The sequence below is a fragment of the Muscardinus avellanarius genome (genome assembly GCF_963383645.1).
Source record: "Muscardinus avellanarius genome assembly, chromosome: X".
Lineage (NCBI taxonomy): Eukaryota > Metazoa > Chordata > Mammalia > Rodentia > Gliridae > Muscardinus > Muscardinus avellanarius.
This window is the reverse complement of record NC_137792.1, coordinates 50274715-50295223: the sequence shown is the minus strand read 5'-3', so window position 1 is coordinate 50295223 and position 20509 is coordinate 50274715. Positions and strand designations below refer to the sequence as shown.

Below are 20509 nucleotides of genomic sequence, written 5' to 3'. Positions count from 1 at the left end.
TCTCACATGGACACACTTGGCCATTTCTCTAAGTTCTGAGGAGCCTGCCCATAGTCACTAGGGAGTGTGGTTCGGCCACTGCGTCACTGAGCCTCCCACCCTGCTCTTCCCATTGTCCTTAACTCCTGTCCTAGGCCATTTCTGCCCTGAGGAGTCTTGGGACAGACTGTTAGATCACTCTTCTTCTTCCTTCTGTGGGGGCTGGAGTGAGGGCAGGTGACTGAGGTCCGGTGGAGAAACTGGCGGCTCAGACAGGGCCTGCATGCCCCAGAACAGTTGTGGCTAGAGTTGAGGAATGTAGCTGGGCCCAGGGAGTGGGAGTGGGAGCAGCAGCAAGGGGCAGATGCTGGTGGCCCGAGCCCGGGGCCAGGAATGTGAGGCTGTGGCTTATGGTCCCAATGTCTTTCCAACATGAGGCTGGGTGACAGGATGGTGGGAAGGACAGACAGATGGGGTAGCCAAGGCAGGGTGGGGCATGGGTGGGCACCCGGGCTCAGAGTTTGTGGGGGTTCACCCACTTGTAGGTGCCCTCGTACTGGAAGCCCACTCTCTTCATCAGCTCATCCGCCTCCACGGGGCCTCGGCTGGAAGCAGGACAGGCAGGGGGAGAGGTGAGGGATCCCGCTTCAGGGTATCCCTGCTGCCCTGCCCTGTCCAGCTCAGACTGCTCCCTGGCCCAGCCTTCCCTCACCTGCCATAGACATAAGGGATGGGCTGCGGCTTCTCACGCTCAATCTTATGCAGCAGCGGTGTGAAGATTCGCCAGGCCTCCCGGAGCTCATCGCTGAGGGAACGCAGTGGAACTTTAGTAGCTAGTGGGGCCCACAGGGAGGGCGCAGGCCACACTGCCACAGGGCATCCAGGGCCAGGGCACCTGGGACACTCACCTGCGCACGAAGTGCATCTGGCTCCCACAGAAGACATCCAGGATGAGGCGCTCGTAGGCATCAGGGAGCTTCACGTTCTGTAGAGGGAGGGGTCTTGCTGACACCACTGTGCATGGCCGCCCAGGCTGCCACCAGCCCCTTGGGGCCTTTTCCAGCTGGCTGTCCCCATAGGTACCTTGTATCTGTTGCCGTAGGTCAGGTCCAGCTCTGATTCCTCAGGATTGAAGAACATGCCAGGCTTCTTGGTCATCATCTTGGTGTACACGGCCTCATTGGGCTGCACACGGATCACCAGCTCATTACGCTTGCACTGTTGGTGGAAGATGTCGCCTGCCACGTCTCGGAACTGCAGCCTCACCTCAGCCTTGCGCTCGTTCAGGGCTTTGCCACAGCGTAGGATAAAGGGCACCCCTAGGTGGGGCAGGGCTGGCCTGAGGACTGGCTTTCCCAGAGTGCAGGGTCACAGGCCTTTCCCCTCCAGGTCCCACTCCACCAAGAAGGGTTTCTATGAGGTTTCTCCTACCATCCCACCGCTCGTTTTCCACGTAGAGGACAACAGCTGCAAAGGTCGCAGTGGTGGACCCACGGGGCACCGTAGGGTCATCCAGATATCCCTTGGTAGCCTCACCCTCTCCACTGGGGTTCCCCACGTACTGGCCCAGGACCATGTTGTCAGCCTGTGCCTCTGAGATACACTTCAACACCTTGACCTGAGAGAAAGGCAGGGAGAGCAGATCCCTTGGGTAAGAAGATGAGATGCAAGGTGGCAGGCGTGGGATGACCTGCTAGTGGGCACCGCCACCCACCTTCTCATCACGGACATCGTCAGAGTCAGTGGAGGCGGGCTTTTCCATGGCCACCAGGCACAGCATCTGCAGCAGGTGGTTCTGCATCACATCCCTAGCAGCAGAAGAAGCCAAAGCTCAGGTTGGGGCACTCTTCCTGTTGGCCAGGTTCCAGTGAGCCTGGGATCCCCAAGCAAGGCTTTCTAGTGATAAGCTAAGCTTCCTGAGTCCCAGTGTCTTCCGGGTTCCCTAAAGGTGAGAAGGTAGACAGTGACGCTGTCACTGGCCCAGAAAACCCTAATCTTTTTGCCCTGTGTGACACTCAGAACAGGGAGGGTGGCCCTGCAGGACGGTCATACTGTGTTCCAATGAGCTCTCACCGGATGATCCCGAATTCATCAAAGTAGCCCCCACGGCCCTCAGTGCCAAAGGGCTCCTTGAAGGTAAGGATGACGCAGGCGATGTTGTCCCGGTTCCAGATGGGACCGAAGATCCTGTTGGCGAACCTGTGGGGAGGTGTGGGGCAGAGGCTGGCACTAAAGAGGTAGAAGAGTCCCTGTGACCTGACCTTGGGGTCTGCACACAGTGGCCACACGCCAGGCTTACAGCCCAGCACCTTTGCCCATGTCCTGGAGGAATTGGCCCTTGGGGCAGCAACAGGAGAGTTGGGGCTCCCAAATACCCGCCCCTGACCTGGTCCCCTTCTCCCCTGTCCCATGCAGGGCCTGGGCCAGGGCTCAGCCCCCACCTTAGCACCATGAGGTTCTGGACCATCTCCTTGCCCAGGTAGTGGTCGATGCGGTAGATCTGGTCCTCACGGAACAGGGAGGAGATGTGGTTGGACAGCTGGTCAGAGCTCTGGAGGTCTTTCCCAAAGGGCTTCTCCACAATGACACGGTTCCAGCCTCTGCCAGGAGTCCAAAGCCATATTACCCTCATGAGTCCCTCCTCAGTGTGGGGGGCTTAGCGCCATGTCACCTTGACCTCCTCCCAGGCAAGTTCTGCTAGGCTGGCCCTTCTCAGCACAGAGTCTTCTCACACCCAAGGATGCATTCTGTTTCTCCTGGTCCTCAAGGCCAGGCTTAATTCCTTCTCAGAAGCCTGCCTACCAACCTGCTGGTGACTGGAACAGCTCCCAGGCCTGCCCATCCTGGGTGCTAGGGTAGCACATTCCTGGGTATCTCTGTTCCCTTCTGCCCGGTCCTCAGCAGGTCAGGAGTGGCCTAGTGGTGTAGGGGGAAGGGGCAAAAATGGCAAGCCTCCCTTGCTAGTCTTCTTAAAAATTTTGACAGGGTCTGGCTATGTAGCCCAGGTTGGCTTTGAACTCCTGGGCTCCAGCAATCCTCTCATCTCAGCCTCCTCAGTAGCTGGGACTATTGGCATATACCAGGTTCCATTCATTTTGTGTATACATGGTACTGGGGATTGAACCCAGGGGCATTATTCTACCTCTGAGCTGTATCTCCAACCCTAGTTTATTTTTTATGGTTTTGGGGATTTTTTGTGTGTGATTGAACTCAGGGAGTTTTACCTCTGACCTCCATACCCCCAGCCTATTTTATTTTTTATCTCAAAACAAGGGCCAGTAAGTTGCTGAGGGCCTCATTAAGTTGCTGATGCTGGCCTTGAACCTGTGATCTTCCCATTGTCTCAATCTCTCTAGTACTGGGATCACTGGTGTGCACCACCACACCTGGCTCCCATGCATTTTAGGAGAAAAGGAGTCGGGTGTGGTGGTGTAGGCCAGTAATCCCAGTACTTGGGAAGCTGAGACAGGAGGATCCCAGGTTCGAGGACAGTTTCAGAAATATAGAGAAACTCTCAGAAACCTAGGGAGATTGTTTCAAAATTAAAAAAGGGCTGGGGGTGTAGCTTGGAGGTAAAATGCCCCTGGGTTAAATCCTCAGTACCAAGAGAAAAAAAAAATAAAGCTGGTCATGTTGGTGCGTGCCTGTAATCCCAATACTTGGAAAGTTGAGATGAGAGGATTGCATGTTCATGACCAACTTCAGCAACTTAGTGACTTAGTCAGAAAATAGGGCTGGAGGTATAGTTCAGAGATAGAATGCTTCAATCTCCAACACCCTACACACACAAAATAAACAAAAAAGTAAAAGGAGAAAAGTTCCTTTCCTATATCCCAGAGTATTAATATGGTTTTCTTCATTCAAACCAGGACACAGAGAGATGGTGATGGGCCAGCAGTGGCTTCTCCTAGAACAACACTACTTGCCTGTGGCCCTGGCAGGGACAAAATACCAGAGAATGAATGAATGTTTCATGAAGCGACATTGCCATCTTATGGCCCTGGTGGGAACTGCTGCCAGAGACCACTGATTTTGTAGTGAGGGTCTTTAAGGCTGCACTCAAGCACTTGAGCCATAAGTATGGTGGTAGCATGTTCAGTAAAGGCTGTTAGAAAACTGCTGCTTTTTTTTTTTTTTACAGCCTATTCCCTTCTTTTTTGTGTGGTACTGGGGATTGAACCCAGGGGCATTCTATCTCTGCCCTATTTTATTTTTAATTTTAAACAGGGTTTTGCTAGGTTGATGAGTGTCTCACTACTTGCTGAGGCTGTCCTTGAGCCTGCAATCATGTCTCAGTCTCCCTAAAACTGGGATTATAAGCATGTATCACCATGCCTGGCTCTATTTTCTTCTTTGCAGAGAATAAATGGGCCATCCATCTTTTCAGACTGTATAGACTGGGTTGACCTGAGCACTGTTTGGAGCAGTGGAGAGCATTCCTCCCTCTCCCTGGCTTCCAAGGCCAGTGATGGATCTGTGGCCAGGGCAAGCAGGACCAAGGCAAGTCAAACAGAGGAGGTAGGAAGGAAGAGCAAAGGATAGGCCTTACGTCTGGCTCATGCAGTTCTCGTGGATATTCTTGGTGACAGCCTCGTAGACGGTGGGGGGCAAGGCCAGGTAGAAGAGGCGGTTGGCCTGTGTCCCCTGGTGGAGAGCATTCATATGACTATTGAGGTGTTTGTAGGAGGCTGGGTCATTGTACTGGCCAGCCACATAGGAGTTGCGAGCAAAGAACTCTTCAAGCTTGGGCCTCTCCTCTGGGGTGGCCTGGGAGAGACAGACAGACAGATGTCAGCACCTTTATTCCCCCTCCCCCAGAGTATATGCCTGCTTTGCTCCAGGGAGTGGAGGGTCTCCTTAGTGCACACTTTCTCTTTCGTCCCATTGCTGGGATGGGCTTCGCTGGAGGCCCAAGGAGGGCTCCCTTAGAAGTCCAATGTCAGGCCAGGCGTGGTGGCGCACGCTTGTAATTCCCGTGCTTGGGAGGCTGAGACAGGAGGATCACACAGGTTCGAAGCCAGCCTCAGCTACTTAGTGAGGCTCTCAGCAACTTAGTGAGACCCTGTTTCCAAATAAAATAGAAAATAGGTCTGGGAGTATAGCCCAAAGGTAGAAAGCCTCTGGGTTCCACCCCCAGTACTACCAAAAAAAAAAAAAAAAAAAAAAAAAAAAAGAAGTCTGCTATCCTGGCCCGGCATGGTGGCAGACACTTATAATCTCAGTACGTGGGAGCCCAGGAGCCCCGTACTTGGGAGACAGGGGGATTGCAGGTTCGTGGCCAGCCTCAGCTACTTAGTGAGCCCTTCCACAATTAGTGAACCCCTGTTTCAAGATAAGGAATAAAAAATAAGGCTGGGATGTAGCTTGGAGGTAGAATGCCCCTGAGTTCAATCCCCAATGCCACTAAAAAGTAAACTAACTATATAAGAAAAGTCCACTGTCCTTGCTGCACACAGAGCTCACCACCTCAGCAGGTCTGAGCACCCACGGGGAGGGAAGATGAGGAAGGCAGCAGGCCAATAACCGGTCTAGCTACCTCTGTACATCCCTGGGGACCTTGTGCCCTAAGACAGAAGTCAGATTCCAGGAAAGTTTAACATAGGAGAAATACAAATGGAGAAATCTCTTTCCAAAACCATAATACCAAACTACAGTTTGATGAGAAAATTCTGATCTGTATGACTTCTCGTGAGGAATCCTTTCCGTAGCTCCTACCAGGTCCCAACATGGTCCCAGGACACAACAGGGTGGAATCAGTGAATCTGGGTCAGAGGGAGGCTAGGAAATGTAGTCTCAGGCTGGAAGGACCCCTCTCCCTGCCCTGTGCTCAGAGTCTTTCCTGTCAAGGGCAGGTGGGCAGAGCTCTGGGGAGGGGTGAAGAGGGGGAGGATGCAAGAGCTGGGGTGCTCCAGGAGCTGTCCCAAGACAGCACTGCAGCTCTGTCTATCAAGTGAAGGTGGGGAGGGAAGGGGGTCGCCTGGGGCTGGCTTGTTGGGGGCTGGAGAGAAGGCAGAACAAGGGTGAGGGAGACCCTAATGCCACTCACTCTGAAGAAAGGCTCACTCTGCTTACGGATGTCAGCCACTGTGAGGTTGGAGCGGGCATAGCCCACAATGTAGGTCTCTTCAGGCAGAAGGCCATCCCGGAACAGCCACCTGATGGCGAAGGGCAGCGGTGAACAGGCTGGGGAGGGCAGGGCCAGGCCTGTCCCTGGTGGGGATGCTGTGGGGGTATACACTTACCAGATGGTGGGATAGATCTTCTTCTTAGCCAGGTCGCCCTGTGGCAGAGGGAATTGGTATGGTCAGAAGCTGGGATGTGACCTAGATGATCTCCCGCCCTTGGTAACCTGGACACTCACACAGGGTCACCACTCAGCCACAAGCCTATGTGTTTTGTCTCCATGTATTGTCAGGAGCTGAGATGTGAGCCCACTGTGACTCTAAAGCTCTCATCTTAGCCGGGCGTGGTGGCGCACGCTTGTCATCCCTGCGCTTGGGAGGCTGAGACAGGAGGATCGCACAGGTTCGAAGCCAGCCTCAGCTACTTAGTGACACCCTGTTTCCAAATAAAATATAAAAAAGGTCTGGGAGTATAGCCTGGAGGTAGAAAGCCTCTGGGTTCCACCCCCAGTACTATCAAAAAATAAATAAATAAAGCTCTCATCTGGCATAAATCTCTCTCTCTCTCAAGAAGAAAACCTGGAGATTTATTTTGTTTGAACGGAATGACAATGGAGGTACCATGTATCAAAACTATTGCACTATGACCTTAAATCTCACAGTAGCAAAAGTGAGGCTTGAAAATGAGCTATCCATTGGATTTACCAAGTTAGAAAAAGGAAAACAGAATATTTTTCTTTTTGTGGTACTGGGATTGAACCCAGAGACATTCTACCTTTGAGCTATACTTCCAGCCTGTTTTTATTTATTTGGAAACGGGGTCTCACTAGGTTGATGAGAGTCTCGCTCCATGCTGAGGCTGTCCTCAAACCTGCCATCCTCCTGCCTCAGCCTCCCACATACAGGGATTACAGGCATGTGTCACCACACCTGGCTGGAAAGCAGAATTTTTTAACTAAATATATATGAAATAATGAAAAAAACTAATAAAATGGAAAACTAATTAAAGGAAAAGGTCAACAACGCCAGAGCTGATGTTTGAAAAAGACTAATAAAAGCCGGCATGGTGGCACATGCCTGTAATCCCAGTACTTGGTAGCCTGAAACTGGAGGATTGCAGGTTTGAGGCCAGCCTCAACAAAGAAGCAAGACTCTCATCAACCTAGCAAGACCCTATTTCAGAAGAAAAAACAGGCCATAAGTGTAGTTTGCAGGTAGATGCCCCTGGGTTCAGCCCCTCGTAAAACACACACACACACACACACACACTATAAAGCTGGAAAATCTATGGCATGGTGGCTTTATATTTTTATTTTTTTGTGGCACTAGGGATTGAGCCTAGAGGTGTTCTACATTTGAACTATACCCCCAGACCCATTTTATTTCTTATTTGGAAACAGGATCTTCTCTTGATGAGAGTTTCATTACTTCTGAGGCTGTCCTTGAGCCTGCAATCCTCCTGTCTCAGCCTTCCAAGTACTGGGATTACAGGCAGCACCACCATGCCTGGAAGCATGGTAGCTTTTTAAACAGGTATAAGAAATGGAGGTACAATGGGATGAGGCTACAAAGAGGAAACATAGAATTGGGTTTTCTGAGCAACTTTATTCTGTGGCTAATAGATGAGGTGGACAAGCTTCTAGAAAAATCTACTAAAACAGAGCAAGGGATTTGAGTGGGGCAATGGCCAAAACCTTCTCACTAAGACAAGCTCTGGCACACACAACAGTGCCTGTGGGTTCTACTGATTCCAGGAAGAGTGAATTTCATCTGAAGCAAACTCCCTCTGCAGATAAAAGGGGAACACTCCCAAAGTCACTTTCTGGGGCTCACAAAAACTCCATACTGAAATCTGATGAGAGAGGCATGTGGGAAAACCCCTTAGCCTGTCTCAATCATGCATACATGTGCAGATGCAAAATTTTCCACAGCAAACTGAATCCCACAATGTTAAAAAATAACACATTAGAACCAAGGTGAGTTTATCTGAGAAATAAAACTGGTTTGATAGAAAGAAAAAGAAAGCTGGATGTGGTAGCACACGCCTGTAATCCCAGTACTTGGGAGGCTAAGACAGGAGAAGGTAGGTTCAAAGCCAGCCTCAGCAACTTAGCAAGGTTCTCAACAATTTAGCAAGACTCTGTTTCAAAATAAAGAATAAAATAGGGCTGGGATGTCACTCAGAGGTAGAATGTCCCTGGGTTCAATCCCTGGCACCACACACACAATATAACTAAGTAAATGAAAATCAGTCAGTGAAAATCACCACATTAAGAGATAAAAGAAGCTGGGCATGGTGGCGGGTGCTTGTAATCCCAGTACTTGGGAAGCTGAGACAGGAGGATCGCACAGGTTCAAAGCCAACCTCAGCAACTTAGTGAGGCTCTCGGCAACTTAGTGAGACCCTGTTTCCAAATAAAGTATAAAATAGGTCTGGGAGTATAACCCAGAGGTAGAAAAGCTCCTGGGTTCCACCCCCAGTACCACACACACACACACACACACACACACACACAAGAATACTTGCTACTTCCTCTTTAGTTAGTGCTGACCTAGAGGCTCAAGCCAGTTCAGTAAGGCAAGAAAATGAAAATGGCTTTAGGTTTGGAACAGAAGAAACAAATATACAAACATTATTTGTAGATTATAGTTTGGTGGTACTGGGGTTCCTGGAAACCTTTCTACCTCCAGGCTACACTCCCAGACCTATTTTTATATTTTTTATTTGGAAACAGGGTCTCCTAAGCCAGCAAGGCTGGGTTCGAACCTGCGCGATCCTCCTATCTCCGCCTCCCAAGCACGGGGATTAAAAGCATGCACCACCGCCTGGCTATAGTTTGTCTATAAAAAAAAAAACAAAACACCCAAACCTTATGAGCTGGGCATGGTGATGCATGCCTGTAATCCCAGTACTTGTTGTGGTCTCACAACTTAGTGAGACCCTGTTTCAAAATAAAGAATAAAAAATAAGGTCGGGCGTGGTGGTGCACACTTGTCATCCCAGCATTTGGGAGTCTGAGACAGGAGGATCGCTGTTTGTGGACAGCCTCAGCTATTTAGTGGGGCCCTCCACAACTCAGTGAGACCCTGTTTCAAAATAAAGAATAAAAAATAGGGCAGGGGGTGTGGCTCACAGGTTGAATGCTCCTGGGTTCCATCCCCAGACCCCCCCACCAAAAAAATAGGGCTTAGAGGCAGAATGCTACTGGGTTCAATCCCCAGTACCACACACACACACACACACACACACACACACACACACACACACACACATGGGCTGGGGGTTGCCAGATGTGGTGGCACACACTGGTAATCCTAGTAGTTGGGAGGTTTCTACAGGAGGATCACGGGTTCATGGCCAGCCTCAGCAACTTAGTGAGACCCTGTTTCAAAATAAAACATAAAATAAGGCTGGGAGTATATATGAGAGGTAGAATGCTTCTAAGTTCAATAGCCAGTATCATACACACAACACAAAAAAGGCCCAAGGTTGTATCTCTAGCACACATACACACAAAAAAAGATAAGCAACAGAGATAGTATTCAACAAAGTTATCTATATCCAAAATATACAAGCAACTTCTATGACACAACAGAAAACAGCCCAATTAAAAATGGGTAAGAGGCTTGGCCAGATTTACAAGGAAGAGAAATGAATGGGAAAGTTTCAAGATTGTTGTCAGAAAAATGCAATTGAGATACCATTTCATACTCATTAGCATGGCTGTGAGTCAAAAGTTTGACACTATCTAGTGTTAGTGTAGAACTCACAGATGTTGTGAATGGAAAAAGGATAGATAGTCCAGGCACTTTCTTTTCTTTCCTTTTTTTTTGATGGTACTGGGGTTCCTGGAAGCCCTTCTACCTCCGTGCTAAACTCCCAGACCTATTTTTTTTATATATTTTTTGGAAACAGGGTCTCTTAAGCCAGCGCAGTTGGCTTTGAACCTGCACAATCCTCCTGTCTCTGCCTCCAGAGCGTGGGGATTACAAACATTCTATCTCCAAACTACACCCTCAGTCCTATTTTTTAGTCTTTATTTTGAAACAGGGTTTCATTGAGTTGCAAAGGGCCTCCTTAAAAACTGTGATCATCCTGTCTCAGCCTCCCAAATGCTGGGATTATGAGTGTGTGTCACCACGCCTAGTGGTCCAGGCACTTTCTAAGACAGCTTGGCAGCCTCTTGTCAAGAGAGGCACATATACCTACCATATGACCTGCCATTCTACTCCTAGCTACTGCCTCAGGGAAGTGACAGCAGGTGATCACAGACAGATCAGTGTGAGTGTTCACAGCAGCCTTAATTCAAAAGAGCTCCAAAAGGAAAGACCCCACATACTCAGATGAATCAGGCGAATGGACAAACTTTATACTCATATAATGGGTTACTATTCAGCAACAGAGAAACTTAGTATCCACACATCACTGGCAAATCTCAAAAATATGCTGAGCTAAAGAACTCAGTCATAAGAGACAAAATACTCATATGAGTTCACTTAAGTCCCAGAATAGACAATACCCACTTACTGTGGGAAAAATTAGATCACTGGTTGCTCACAGCAGGGATGGACTGCCTGGAAAGGGGCACCCAGTACCTTTCTGGGGAGACAGAATTGTTTGCATCATGTAATCTCTTGCACAGTTACTCTCTGTGCATTGTAATGTACACCAAAAAAGATGGTGAAAAGCTGGGCGTGGTGGCGCATGCTTATAATCCCAGTAATTTGGAGGCTGAGACAGGAGGATCGCACAGTTTTGAAGCCAGCCTCAGCTACTTAGTGAGGCTCTCAGAAACTTAATGAGACCCTGTTTCCAAAAAATTATAAAAAAATAGGTCTGGTCCGGTGCGTGGTGGCGCACGCTTGTAATCCCTGCGCTTGGGAGGCGGAGACAGGAGGATTGCGCTGGTTTGGAGCCAGTCTCGCTGGCTTAAGAGACCCTGTTTCCAAATATAAAATAGGTCTGGAAGTGTAGTCTGGAGGTAGAAGGGCTTCCAGGAACCCCAGTACCACCAAATAAATAAATAAATAAATAAATAAATAAAGGTCTGGGAGTTTAGCCCAGAGGTAGAATGCCCCTGGGTTCCACCCCCAGTATCACCAAAAAAAAAAAAAAAAGATGGTGAAAAAACAACAATTGAGCAGAGGGTGGGGTATAAATTAGCCTTGGGGGAACAATGACTACAAGTGGGGGGGGGTTCTTCTTGGGTATGGATAATGTTCTGTTTCTTGATCTGGGAAAAGCATATGTTGGTGTGCTGAGCATTATAAAAAGTGATCAAGATGTACCCTTATAGTTCTTTTCAATGTACATTCCAATAAAACACCATAAAGACTAATAGACACAAGTCAATTGTCTTCATACTCACTAGCAAAAAGTGGTTGAAGAAAAAAAGCATTTTAAAACAAAACCACTCAGAAAAGTAACATTATAAAGAACACAGAAATAAATGCAATGAAACATATGTGTGGGTCTACTACAGAGGTAGAAAACCCCTGGGTTCCATCCCAGTACCCCCCACCCCACAAAGACAACCTACATGGAGACCTAGAGCTCTCAGGCAGTAGAGCTCTGCACAGACTTTCCCTGTCCGTCTTCACCTAGTCATCATCAACAGCCCAATGTTCTTTAATTTAACCTGATTTATTAGGTGGCAAGAATGGCTAGCAAGCTCCTGGAGAGTGAAGCAGGGCACTTACTTTCATCTCATATCCTATAATTAAGAGCGTGCGATGGGCCAGGCTCTGAGTCCACGCTTTACAGGGCACTGGCACTCAGTCTGGAGAGTTGAACAAGTGGCACAGGCACGGGACACTGGCCAACCTGGATCCTGACCCAATCCAGACAGAAAAACCAGCTGGTTACAGTGGTACATGCCTATAGTCACAGTACTTGGGAGGCTGAAATAGGAGGCTCTTAGGTTCATGGCCAGCCTCAGCAACTTAGACTTTCAGCAACCTAGCCAAACCCTGTTTCAAAATAAAAAAGAAAAGCCAGGCATAGTGGCACAGTCTTGTAATTCCAGTACTTGGGAGGCTGAGACAGAAGGATTGCAGGTTCGCAGCTAGCCTCAGAAACTTAGTGAGGCACTCTGCAACTTAGTGAGAGCCTGTTTCAAAATAAAGAATTAAAAATTAGGGCTGGGGTTATAGCTTGGAGGTAGAATGCCCCTGGGCTCAATCCCCAGCACTACTAAAATAAAATAAAATAGGGCTAGGGTATGGCTCAGAGGTAAATGATCCTGGGTTTAATTTCTAGTACAAAATGTGTATGTGCACGCGCACACACACGCCCATGGCTGGGGTGTAAATGGGAGATAGAATGCCCCTGGGTTCAATCTCGAGCACCCAAAACAAAACAAAAACCAACTTCAGGGGTTAAGGGCCTAAATATTCATGCAAACATAATTTGTAGCAACATTCCTGTAGATATATCTCGCTCAAAAAATCAAAATACTACATCTAACAAGGTATTTTGGACCCATTTTTCCAGATTTGGGGAGATTTTACAGATGGAGCCAGTTTGGACAGCCTGAACATGCTGAGCTCAAACAAACTGTACAAAAGGCAGGCAGAATGCTGTTCCTTGCCTTGGCCTGGTGTTACCTGTGAAGGGGTTGTGCTCTAAGCACTGGAGACCCTCAGAAGGTGAAGCAACCTGCTGTTCCCTTTTACAGCCCTAAAAGGCAACTGACTGCCATCAGAAGTAAAGTTCTATACTATGACCCAACTCACATGAAGTAGCCTTTTATATTTTTGTGGTACTATGGATTGAACCCAATGGTGTTCTAATTCTGTGCTATATCCCTAGCCCTTTAAAAATTTTATTTTGAAACAGGGTCTCACTAAGCTATGTAGAGGCTAACCTCAAAGCTGCAATCCTCCTGTCTCAGCCTCCCAAGTACTGGGATTACAGGAATGTACCATCACACCTGGCTCAGACTAGCCTTTTAAAAATGGAGAGGTAAGTAATGCTACCTTAGGACATAAGCTTTTTTTTGTGGCACTGGGGATTGAATCCAGAGGCATTCTACCTCTGAGCTAAACCTCCAGCCCAATTTTATTTATTTAGAAACAGGGTCTAAGTTGAGGAGGACCTTGCTAAGTTATCAAAGCTGGCTTTGAACCTGCAATCCTCCTGTTTCAGTCTCCCAAGTACTGGGATTACAAGCATGCACCACAATGCCTGGCTAGGGCATAAAGTTCTAAAATGATCAGGCAAGATGGGGTGTGGTGGCACATACTTGGAGTTTCTTGGGAAGCTGAGGCTTGAGGATTGCGAGTTTGAGGCCAGCCTGGACAATTTAGTGAGACCTTATCTCAAAATAAAATAAAAAAAGTGTGAGGCTTGGTGGTACACACTTGTAAGCCTAGTACTTGGAAGGCTGAGACAGGAGGATTGCAGGTTCATGGCCAGCCTCAGCTACTTGGTGAGGCCCTCTGCAACTTAGTGAGACCCTGTTTAAAAAAAAAGAATAAAAAATAGGGCTGGGAGTGGAGCTCGGAGGTAGAATGCCACTGGGTTCAATCCCTGGTACTGCAAATAATAATAATAAAAAGTACTGGAGAGTTAGCTTAATGGTGGAACATGTAGCATGTGCAAGGTCCTAGGTTCAGTTCCTAGTACTGCAAAAAAAAAAAAAAGAAGGAAAAAGTTCATTCTACAAACAATTAAAAAGGGAAGTCATATAACTAGAACTACTTGGGCAGCGGAGCTAGGGGAGAGGGTGCTCAAAGGTTCCTGGTGCCTTGAATGTGCATTTCAGCTAGTTTGCTGAGCACTAGGCACATGAAGGCAAGTGTCTGCTAGTCAACTCTACCGGGACTCCAAAACTTCCACAGCAGGCTGTTCCCAAACTAGGGTGCCCTGTGTTGGCCCTGGGGACCAGTTCCCTCCATCTTTTGTCCATGCCTGCTAACTGCTCACAATCGATCTCCTGAGCACTCTGGAGTGGGCTCTGAAAGCCTGTGCATACAACCTCCTCATCTCATGTGCATATCCATCAGTGCCCTGGCTGATGCCAGTCCCCTGGCCTTCTCTGCTGCTCCCTGAAGCCATTCAGTCCTATGGCATTAACTGACTGCCCTTGCTGGTGCCGGGGACATGCTCCCCCACCACAGCCCTCAGCGGCTCAGCACACCGTCAATGCCTGCCTCTGGCTTCTTCGCCCTGCAGGACTGGGGGGAGATGACACTGCCCAAGTCTGGGTGGCTCACTGTTGGCCCTGCACATTGCAGAAAGGAGCAGCTTGCTGGGAACTAGAACCCAGGAGAGACAACCAGAATCCTGGCCTAAAAAAACTCTAAGCAGGCAATGTTTGCTTATGACCAAATTCCAACAGATCGGGAAGAAGTAGGATGGACTCCAGGCAATGTATTGGTGGCAGGGGACTGGACTGCTGAGTCACAGTCGCCCCACACCCCAAGCTGTTTGCTTCTGCTGCTCCCTTTGGGATTAACTAGAGATAGAACCTGCTCGCCTTGTTTCGGCTCCGTCCCTGCAACTGGCAGTCTGCTGGGCTCCAGGTCACCCAAGGGAGAGGCGAGGTAGGACCAAGAAGAGTGGGGGAAGGGTGGGGGCAGCCGCTCTCCTCCGGGCTGGGTTAGGCCCTGCCGTCCCTGCTATTCTGCCAGGTTCTTGCCAGACTCCTCTGGGCAAGGAATACAGGAAGATCTGAAACCTAAACATGTTCTTTGTGGGGAGGGGGCAATTAGTGAAGCAGCAAGAAGCCTCTCGTCTTTGTCGCCCCCTCACTCTGCCCAGAGGCCAGGGCGGGGAAGGGATCTACCCCAGGACACATATGGCTCAGCAGAGGTAGGATGGGGCTACCTGCCTGTGCTCACCTGAAGTCCAGCCTCTGCTTAGTCCCATGCTTCATAAACCTGAATCTCAGCAACCCTTTGTCTTGGTGTGAGGGCTTTAGAGGAGAGGCATGGACATGGACAGCTATACTGTCCTAAGCCACTTGGATCCAGGGGCCATCCAGCCTCCCGAGGTAGAGCCCTGGGCCTTGGCAGAAGCCCAGCTGGTCTGGACACTGGGGTGAGAAAACCTGGGGGGCTGCTAAGGTAAGTTTGAAAAACTAACCAAAAAGTCTCCCTCTTACAATCTGGGGCTTGTGAGTCACCAGGCCTTTGGGGAAATGCCAATGTCATCATGATACAGCAAGAATTTTATCGGCCCAAGGGGAAAGTCAGCCTTGAACTGTCCCAAGAAGAGGTGGGGCTGCCAGGTCATTCTTCACGCAACACGGTCATTGCAATGAATACTGAGCACCCATCAAGCCCATGGCTATCATGGTCTGGTGGGAAACTGAGGCCCAGTAAGCTGAAGACTCTGCAATGAATTATTCCAACTACATGGGCTCTCAGTTGTTTCCCCTTGCCCTTGTCCTTTCGTGGGGAGAGTGACTCTCCAGTTTCAGCAAGGTCCTATCAGGTGGAAGAGGATGCCCTTGCAGGCCCAAAATTCCTTCTCCCCAGGACTGCTGATCTAGGCCAGGGCTTTCTGAGAGAGAGGAAGTACCAAAGCTCCCTTCCTGGGAGGGGGGTGTAAGTCCCAGGAAGAGGGGGAGTGGCCACAGCCCATTTGGTAACTCTGTGTGGCAGTGTCAGGATGGCCTCAGGAAGGAAGCTGGGCATGTGGGTGAGGGTTGGGTAAGCCTGCCAGAAAGGAAGGGGCAGAGGATGGCCACTTGGGCCCAGCTTGCCTGGGTTCTTGGCTTGCCAGCTACTGGCTTCCTTTTGATTTCTAGATCACATTGAGCTAGTTTCTGATTTAGGGCTTTGGACATTTGTTCTCTCTTTTTTTGGGGGGGTACTGGTGATTGAACTCAGGGGCATTCCACCTCTGAGCTAAACCACCAGCCCTATTTATTTTTATTTTGAAAAAGGATCTTATTAAGTTTGAGAGCCTAAGTTGCAGAGTCTGTCTTCAAACCTGTGTTCCTCCTGTCTCAGCCTCCCGAGTACTGGGATGACAGGTGTGTGCTACCATGCCCAGTGAAGGCACTTTTTCTTTTATGTGGGATGTCCTGTTGGCCCTCAACTTCAAGTCTCACTCTCCAGGCCCCTTTTTGTGAGACCAGTGTGTTGTCAGGGACTGAGACATAATCTACTTGTGACTTCTGTCACAGGAGCCCCTCTGAACTCTTACTTTTTGTGGTACTGAGGAAATGAACCCAGGGGCAGTTTGTCTTGAAGGTACACCTCCAGATCCTTTTATTTTGAAACAGGGTCTAAGTTGCTGAGAGTCTTGCTATGCTGCTGGGGCTGTCCTTGAACCTGCAATCCTTGTATCTCAGCCTCTAAAGTACTGGGATTACAGGTGTGCACTACAACACCTGGCTAAACTCCTTTTTAAAGTCATTTTATTGGTACATTATAATTAGACATAATAGCTGGGTTTGTTGTTACTTACATGCACATGCACATCCCTCTGAACTCTTGTTGGTCTGCTCATTCCTTTTGAGCCCCTGGCTTCCCACAGTAAGTACACAGGCCTCTGAAAGAGCTACTCCATTGCTAAGTGTTGAATTAATTAATGAAGAGTTGACTGTTTCCCCAGAGCAGCTGGTACCCTGCCTAATTCACGTAGCAAGTGAGGTGTCAAGTGTGGAAGAAGGCCTATGGGTGGGAGCTGTTCTGGGTGCTGCCTGGGCACAGGCACCCTCACGCTCAGCTTCCTTCTCAGAAGGGGTAGGGAAGGAGAAACAGACAATGATGCTCTTCAGAAGATCCCTTGTCCTCCCCCACTCTCCTCTGCTGGAGCCAGCATTTCCCAGTTTTGTTCTGGAAGCCTCTGGTTCTCACTCCCAGAGCAGAGGAGAGCAAAGGGGAACTTTTTGATTGCAATGATATAAAGTTGCCTAACCCGACACTAGGGAGAACTCCTACAAATAGACCAGTGCAAAGCCTGAGGCTTCATAGCACTAGTTTCAAAAGCCCTCATTTGCTAGGTGGAAACACAGAGGTTTAGAGAAAGACACTTGCTCCAGGTCACATGGCAAACTGGATGCTTTCACTGAGGTGTCCACGAGTTGAGGGCCTGGAGTTGTAATTTCTCACTGTGGTCTGGGTTACTGTTGGTATGCACTTGTGACAGCATGGGATGGGGATGGGGAAGGGAGAATTCCAGTTATATTTTTCCTCCAGTCTGCTCCTTGGACTGAGGGCCTAATTTTCAGAGGCCAAGGTGCTAGAATTTATGACTGATGCAGGTATGGCTCCTCTAAGGGGACCAGGCTGTGGCTGGGCCTTCAACTGGGTACCTCTCCTGGGTCTTAGAGTTACCAGGGGTCAGAGGACAGTGCTTGGGAGTGGCAGAGCCCTTCTCTGCTCTCCTCCTCATTCCTTTTCCATGTTTCCTTTTCTCAGTTCTGTTTAGAAATACAAAGGTAGACCTGGGCAAGGTGGTACACACCTGTAATCCCAGTGACTTGGGAAACATAGGTAGGAGAATTGTAAGCTTGAGGCCAGCCTTGGAAATTTAGTGAGATCCTGTCTCAAAATAACAAAATAAAAAGGGCTGGGATCTAGCTCAGGGATAGAGAGCCACTGGGTAATCTCCGGTACCCAAAACAAACCAATGAGCAACAAAAAAATGAAAGTGGCAAGAAGCAGGTTTAGCAACAGGGGTGGCATGAGCTGTATGAAAAGAGAACTAGAGTTCCTTTGGCACCGAGGGGCCCACAATGAGGAAGGTGCCAAGCCAGGGTCTACCGTGTCAAGCACTAACTAGTTCTGATGGAGCTCTTGCTCAAGATTACACAATCAGTTAATGGTGAAGCTGGTCATACAATGTCGACCTGATTTCTGGGCACATCTGGTGCCATCAGTCCCTGTACATGACTTGCTGCCACCAGCAGACAAGGAGGGTGCTTTAATCCCACCCACCTTGTGTTGTCAATGTGCTTACACCTCTGCCTTTGCTTCTTTGTCCTTTCCTGTCTGAGCAAACTGGCAGTTGCACCAGCCAGACAACTGGGGCCAGGTTGGGTGGGCAGAGCTCCTCAGGAGGCTTTGAAAGGTGTGGCAAAGGGGGAGTATTCAAGGAAAGGCTCAGGGTTGGTCTCCAGGGAACTTCATGAAGTAGAGAAAGAAGCGGCAGAGACAGGGCCTCTGATCCTGCTTCAGTAACTGAATGGATGACATTTGTTAAATCACAGACAGGTTTGAAAAAATATAGAAGGAATAGTATTCCCTGTTTGCATCTCAGTTTTCTCCACTATGGAAGAAGTCCAACTAGATGGTCCCCCGGGACATGGCAGCTACAGTGCTCTGGTCTACATTCAACGTGTGACCAGATTTCAGAAATGCTTTGAAAATTATGTACACCAGGTAGTGCCGGGATGATAATGCCTCAGAGGTGGGAGCAAAAGTCAGTGCTCAACCTAACAGAGCCCACATAACCAACAATCAGTTGGGAAAGCTGAGGCATGGAGTGAAGAGTGCCTTGTACAATGCCATATTCAAAGTCTGACTTTTCAGATCTGGGGCTCGGGGCAAACTCACCGATGCACCCATGATGATGAATATGTGTGTGTCAGCCTGGTGGAAAGCATCACCCTGGTACAGCTCTTCCCGTAGGATCCCGCACACCTGGGTCCGGCTCAGGGCCACCTGCTCTGCCATGCTGCTCTCTGGGGAAAGAAAGGCTGGTTGACAAGGTAGGAGAACAGAAGGGCATTGATAAGCTGGACTTCTTCTGGAGAGGTCCTTTGGGCTCTCCCGGGACTGATGGTTGATTATCACTCACTGGGGACGACCAGGGATTGGTGGGTTACAAACTGCTGCCTCTAGGCTCCAGCCTTACTCTACCATGCTACCTTCTGGCAGGGTATACATTACAAAATCCCTCAAGGCGTTAATGGATCTTGGTTACAACATCGATTCTGGGCAACCAACTAAAACCCTGCCAGGGTTCTGCACTACATGACCAGGACCTGCGGCTCACCCCCTATTCCGCTGGAAACTACAATGAACTGGAGCTTAATAGATTGTGAGATGGGATTCAGCTACAGCCCTCCCCCTGCTAAGTTCGATGACCCCGGCAAGTCCCGGCCTCTCTCAGCTTCTCGCCCTCCTGGGCTCAACCGCGAAGGTGCGGGTTACAAAGGGATCCATCGGGTTAGATCCTCTCGACCCGGCTCGGTTCCCAAGCATCGCAAACAGCGCGAGTTAAAATGCCACCCGGTGAAGCGGCAGCACACCCCCCGCCGGAGCGGCACCTGCCCGCGCGGTTACCTGCGCCTCTTCGCCGCCGCCCGCCGCGCTCACAGCCTCGGAGTGTACGGCCGTTTCCGGGGGCCTTGCCCCGGCGGCCCATTTAACCGGCGGGGGCGGGCGCCGAGGCTGAGCAGACCGGCCTCAGGCGAGACGCGCGGGGCGGGGCCTCGCCGGCCCTTGCGAGCCGGAGAGTGAGGCGAAGGCAGCTGCGCGCGCATCCCCGGCCAGCCACACGTGGGAGCCGTCCCTCCCCTCGGACACCTGCGTGGACAGCTAGTCGGTACGCCGCCTGTCGTCTCCGCTGCCGCTGGCCCACAGTCGCGATGGGTGGCGGGCACGAATGCAGCTCCACGTAGTTCCCCTGCGTCCCCATCGCCAGCCGGCCTCACCCTAAGGTCTGGCCTTTCACTTCCGCTGGCAGCGTGGCTACGCCTCCAGAGCCCACCTTTGGCTTTTCAGCGGGGCCGTCTGCAGCCCTAGTCCAGGCTCCTCGGGTGGCAGGGGCGGCCGAGCACCCCGCGGCTGGGTGCCGCCGCCGTCCGAGAGACTAGAGACAGTGTAGGGGACGGCGCCTTGGGAAGTGAAGACTGGGGCTTATTGCTCAGGAGCGCCCCGGAGGCTAGCCGAGGCTGGCGGGCTCGGGTTTCCATCTGGGGCAGGAAGCCCTGGCCTCGCACCTCTGGTCAGCAGTCCCCTTGGGGTCGGAACTGGTATATTTTACTTCCGGGTCCGATGATTACGTCACCGGAAGCAGGAAGCGGGGCTTTCCACGGTGGAGGAGAGAAGGGCGACTGCTGGACTGGGGCTTTCTGGAAGCGCCGAGGCCATAGGAGCTCTCGCAGCCCGTTATTGCAGCCTTTCTCAAGTGTGATCGGCTCTGCTGACAGGTGTGGTTCTCTTCTCCCAAGACAGGGCTCCGTCGGCTGGCGTTCCGCTGCCTCCGAGACTCCTCCTGACGGCCAGGTTCCCCACTCCTATTGGGCCCTAGTCTGGGGCTGCCGCGCCCTTCTAGAGCACTGGCCCAGGCCGCCTGATTATGGACCCAGGTGACTTGGGCGGCTAGTGGGACTGATTCTGCCCTCTCACCTCTGACACCGTCGTCTCAGGGTATGAGGCGTGAGAATTCTTCTAGTTTGGAAACGTTTCCTGTTCATCAAACTCGTGGGCACTTGGAGTCTTTG

At 50.2% G+C, this 20509-nt stretch overlaps 1 protein-coding gene across 1 annotated transcript; it reads right to left on the bottom strand.

The window, feature by feature from the left end:
- Positions 1 to 493: 493 nt before the first annotated feature.
- On the bottom strand, positions 494 to 19428 carry G6PD (glucose-6-phosphate dehydrogenase; the record flags this gene model as incomplete). The annotated part of the gene is made up of 13 exons (XM_080719260.1): positions 494 to 584; positions 692 to 784; positions 888 to 964; positions 1063 to 1298; positions 1411 to 1597; positions 1694 to 1787; positions 2053 to 2178; positions 2421 to 2579; positions 4529 to 4746; positions 6026 to 6134; positions 6222 to 6259; positions 18615 to 18742; positions 19347 to 19428. The coding sequence occupies 13 exons, from the start codon at positions 19426 to 19428 to the stop codon at positions 494 to 496; spliced, it is 1638 nt and encodes a 545-aa protein (XP_080575386.1).
- Between the last annotated feature and the right edge of the window lie 1081 nt (positions 19429 to 20509).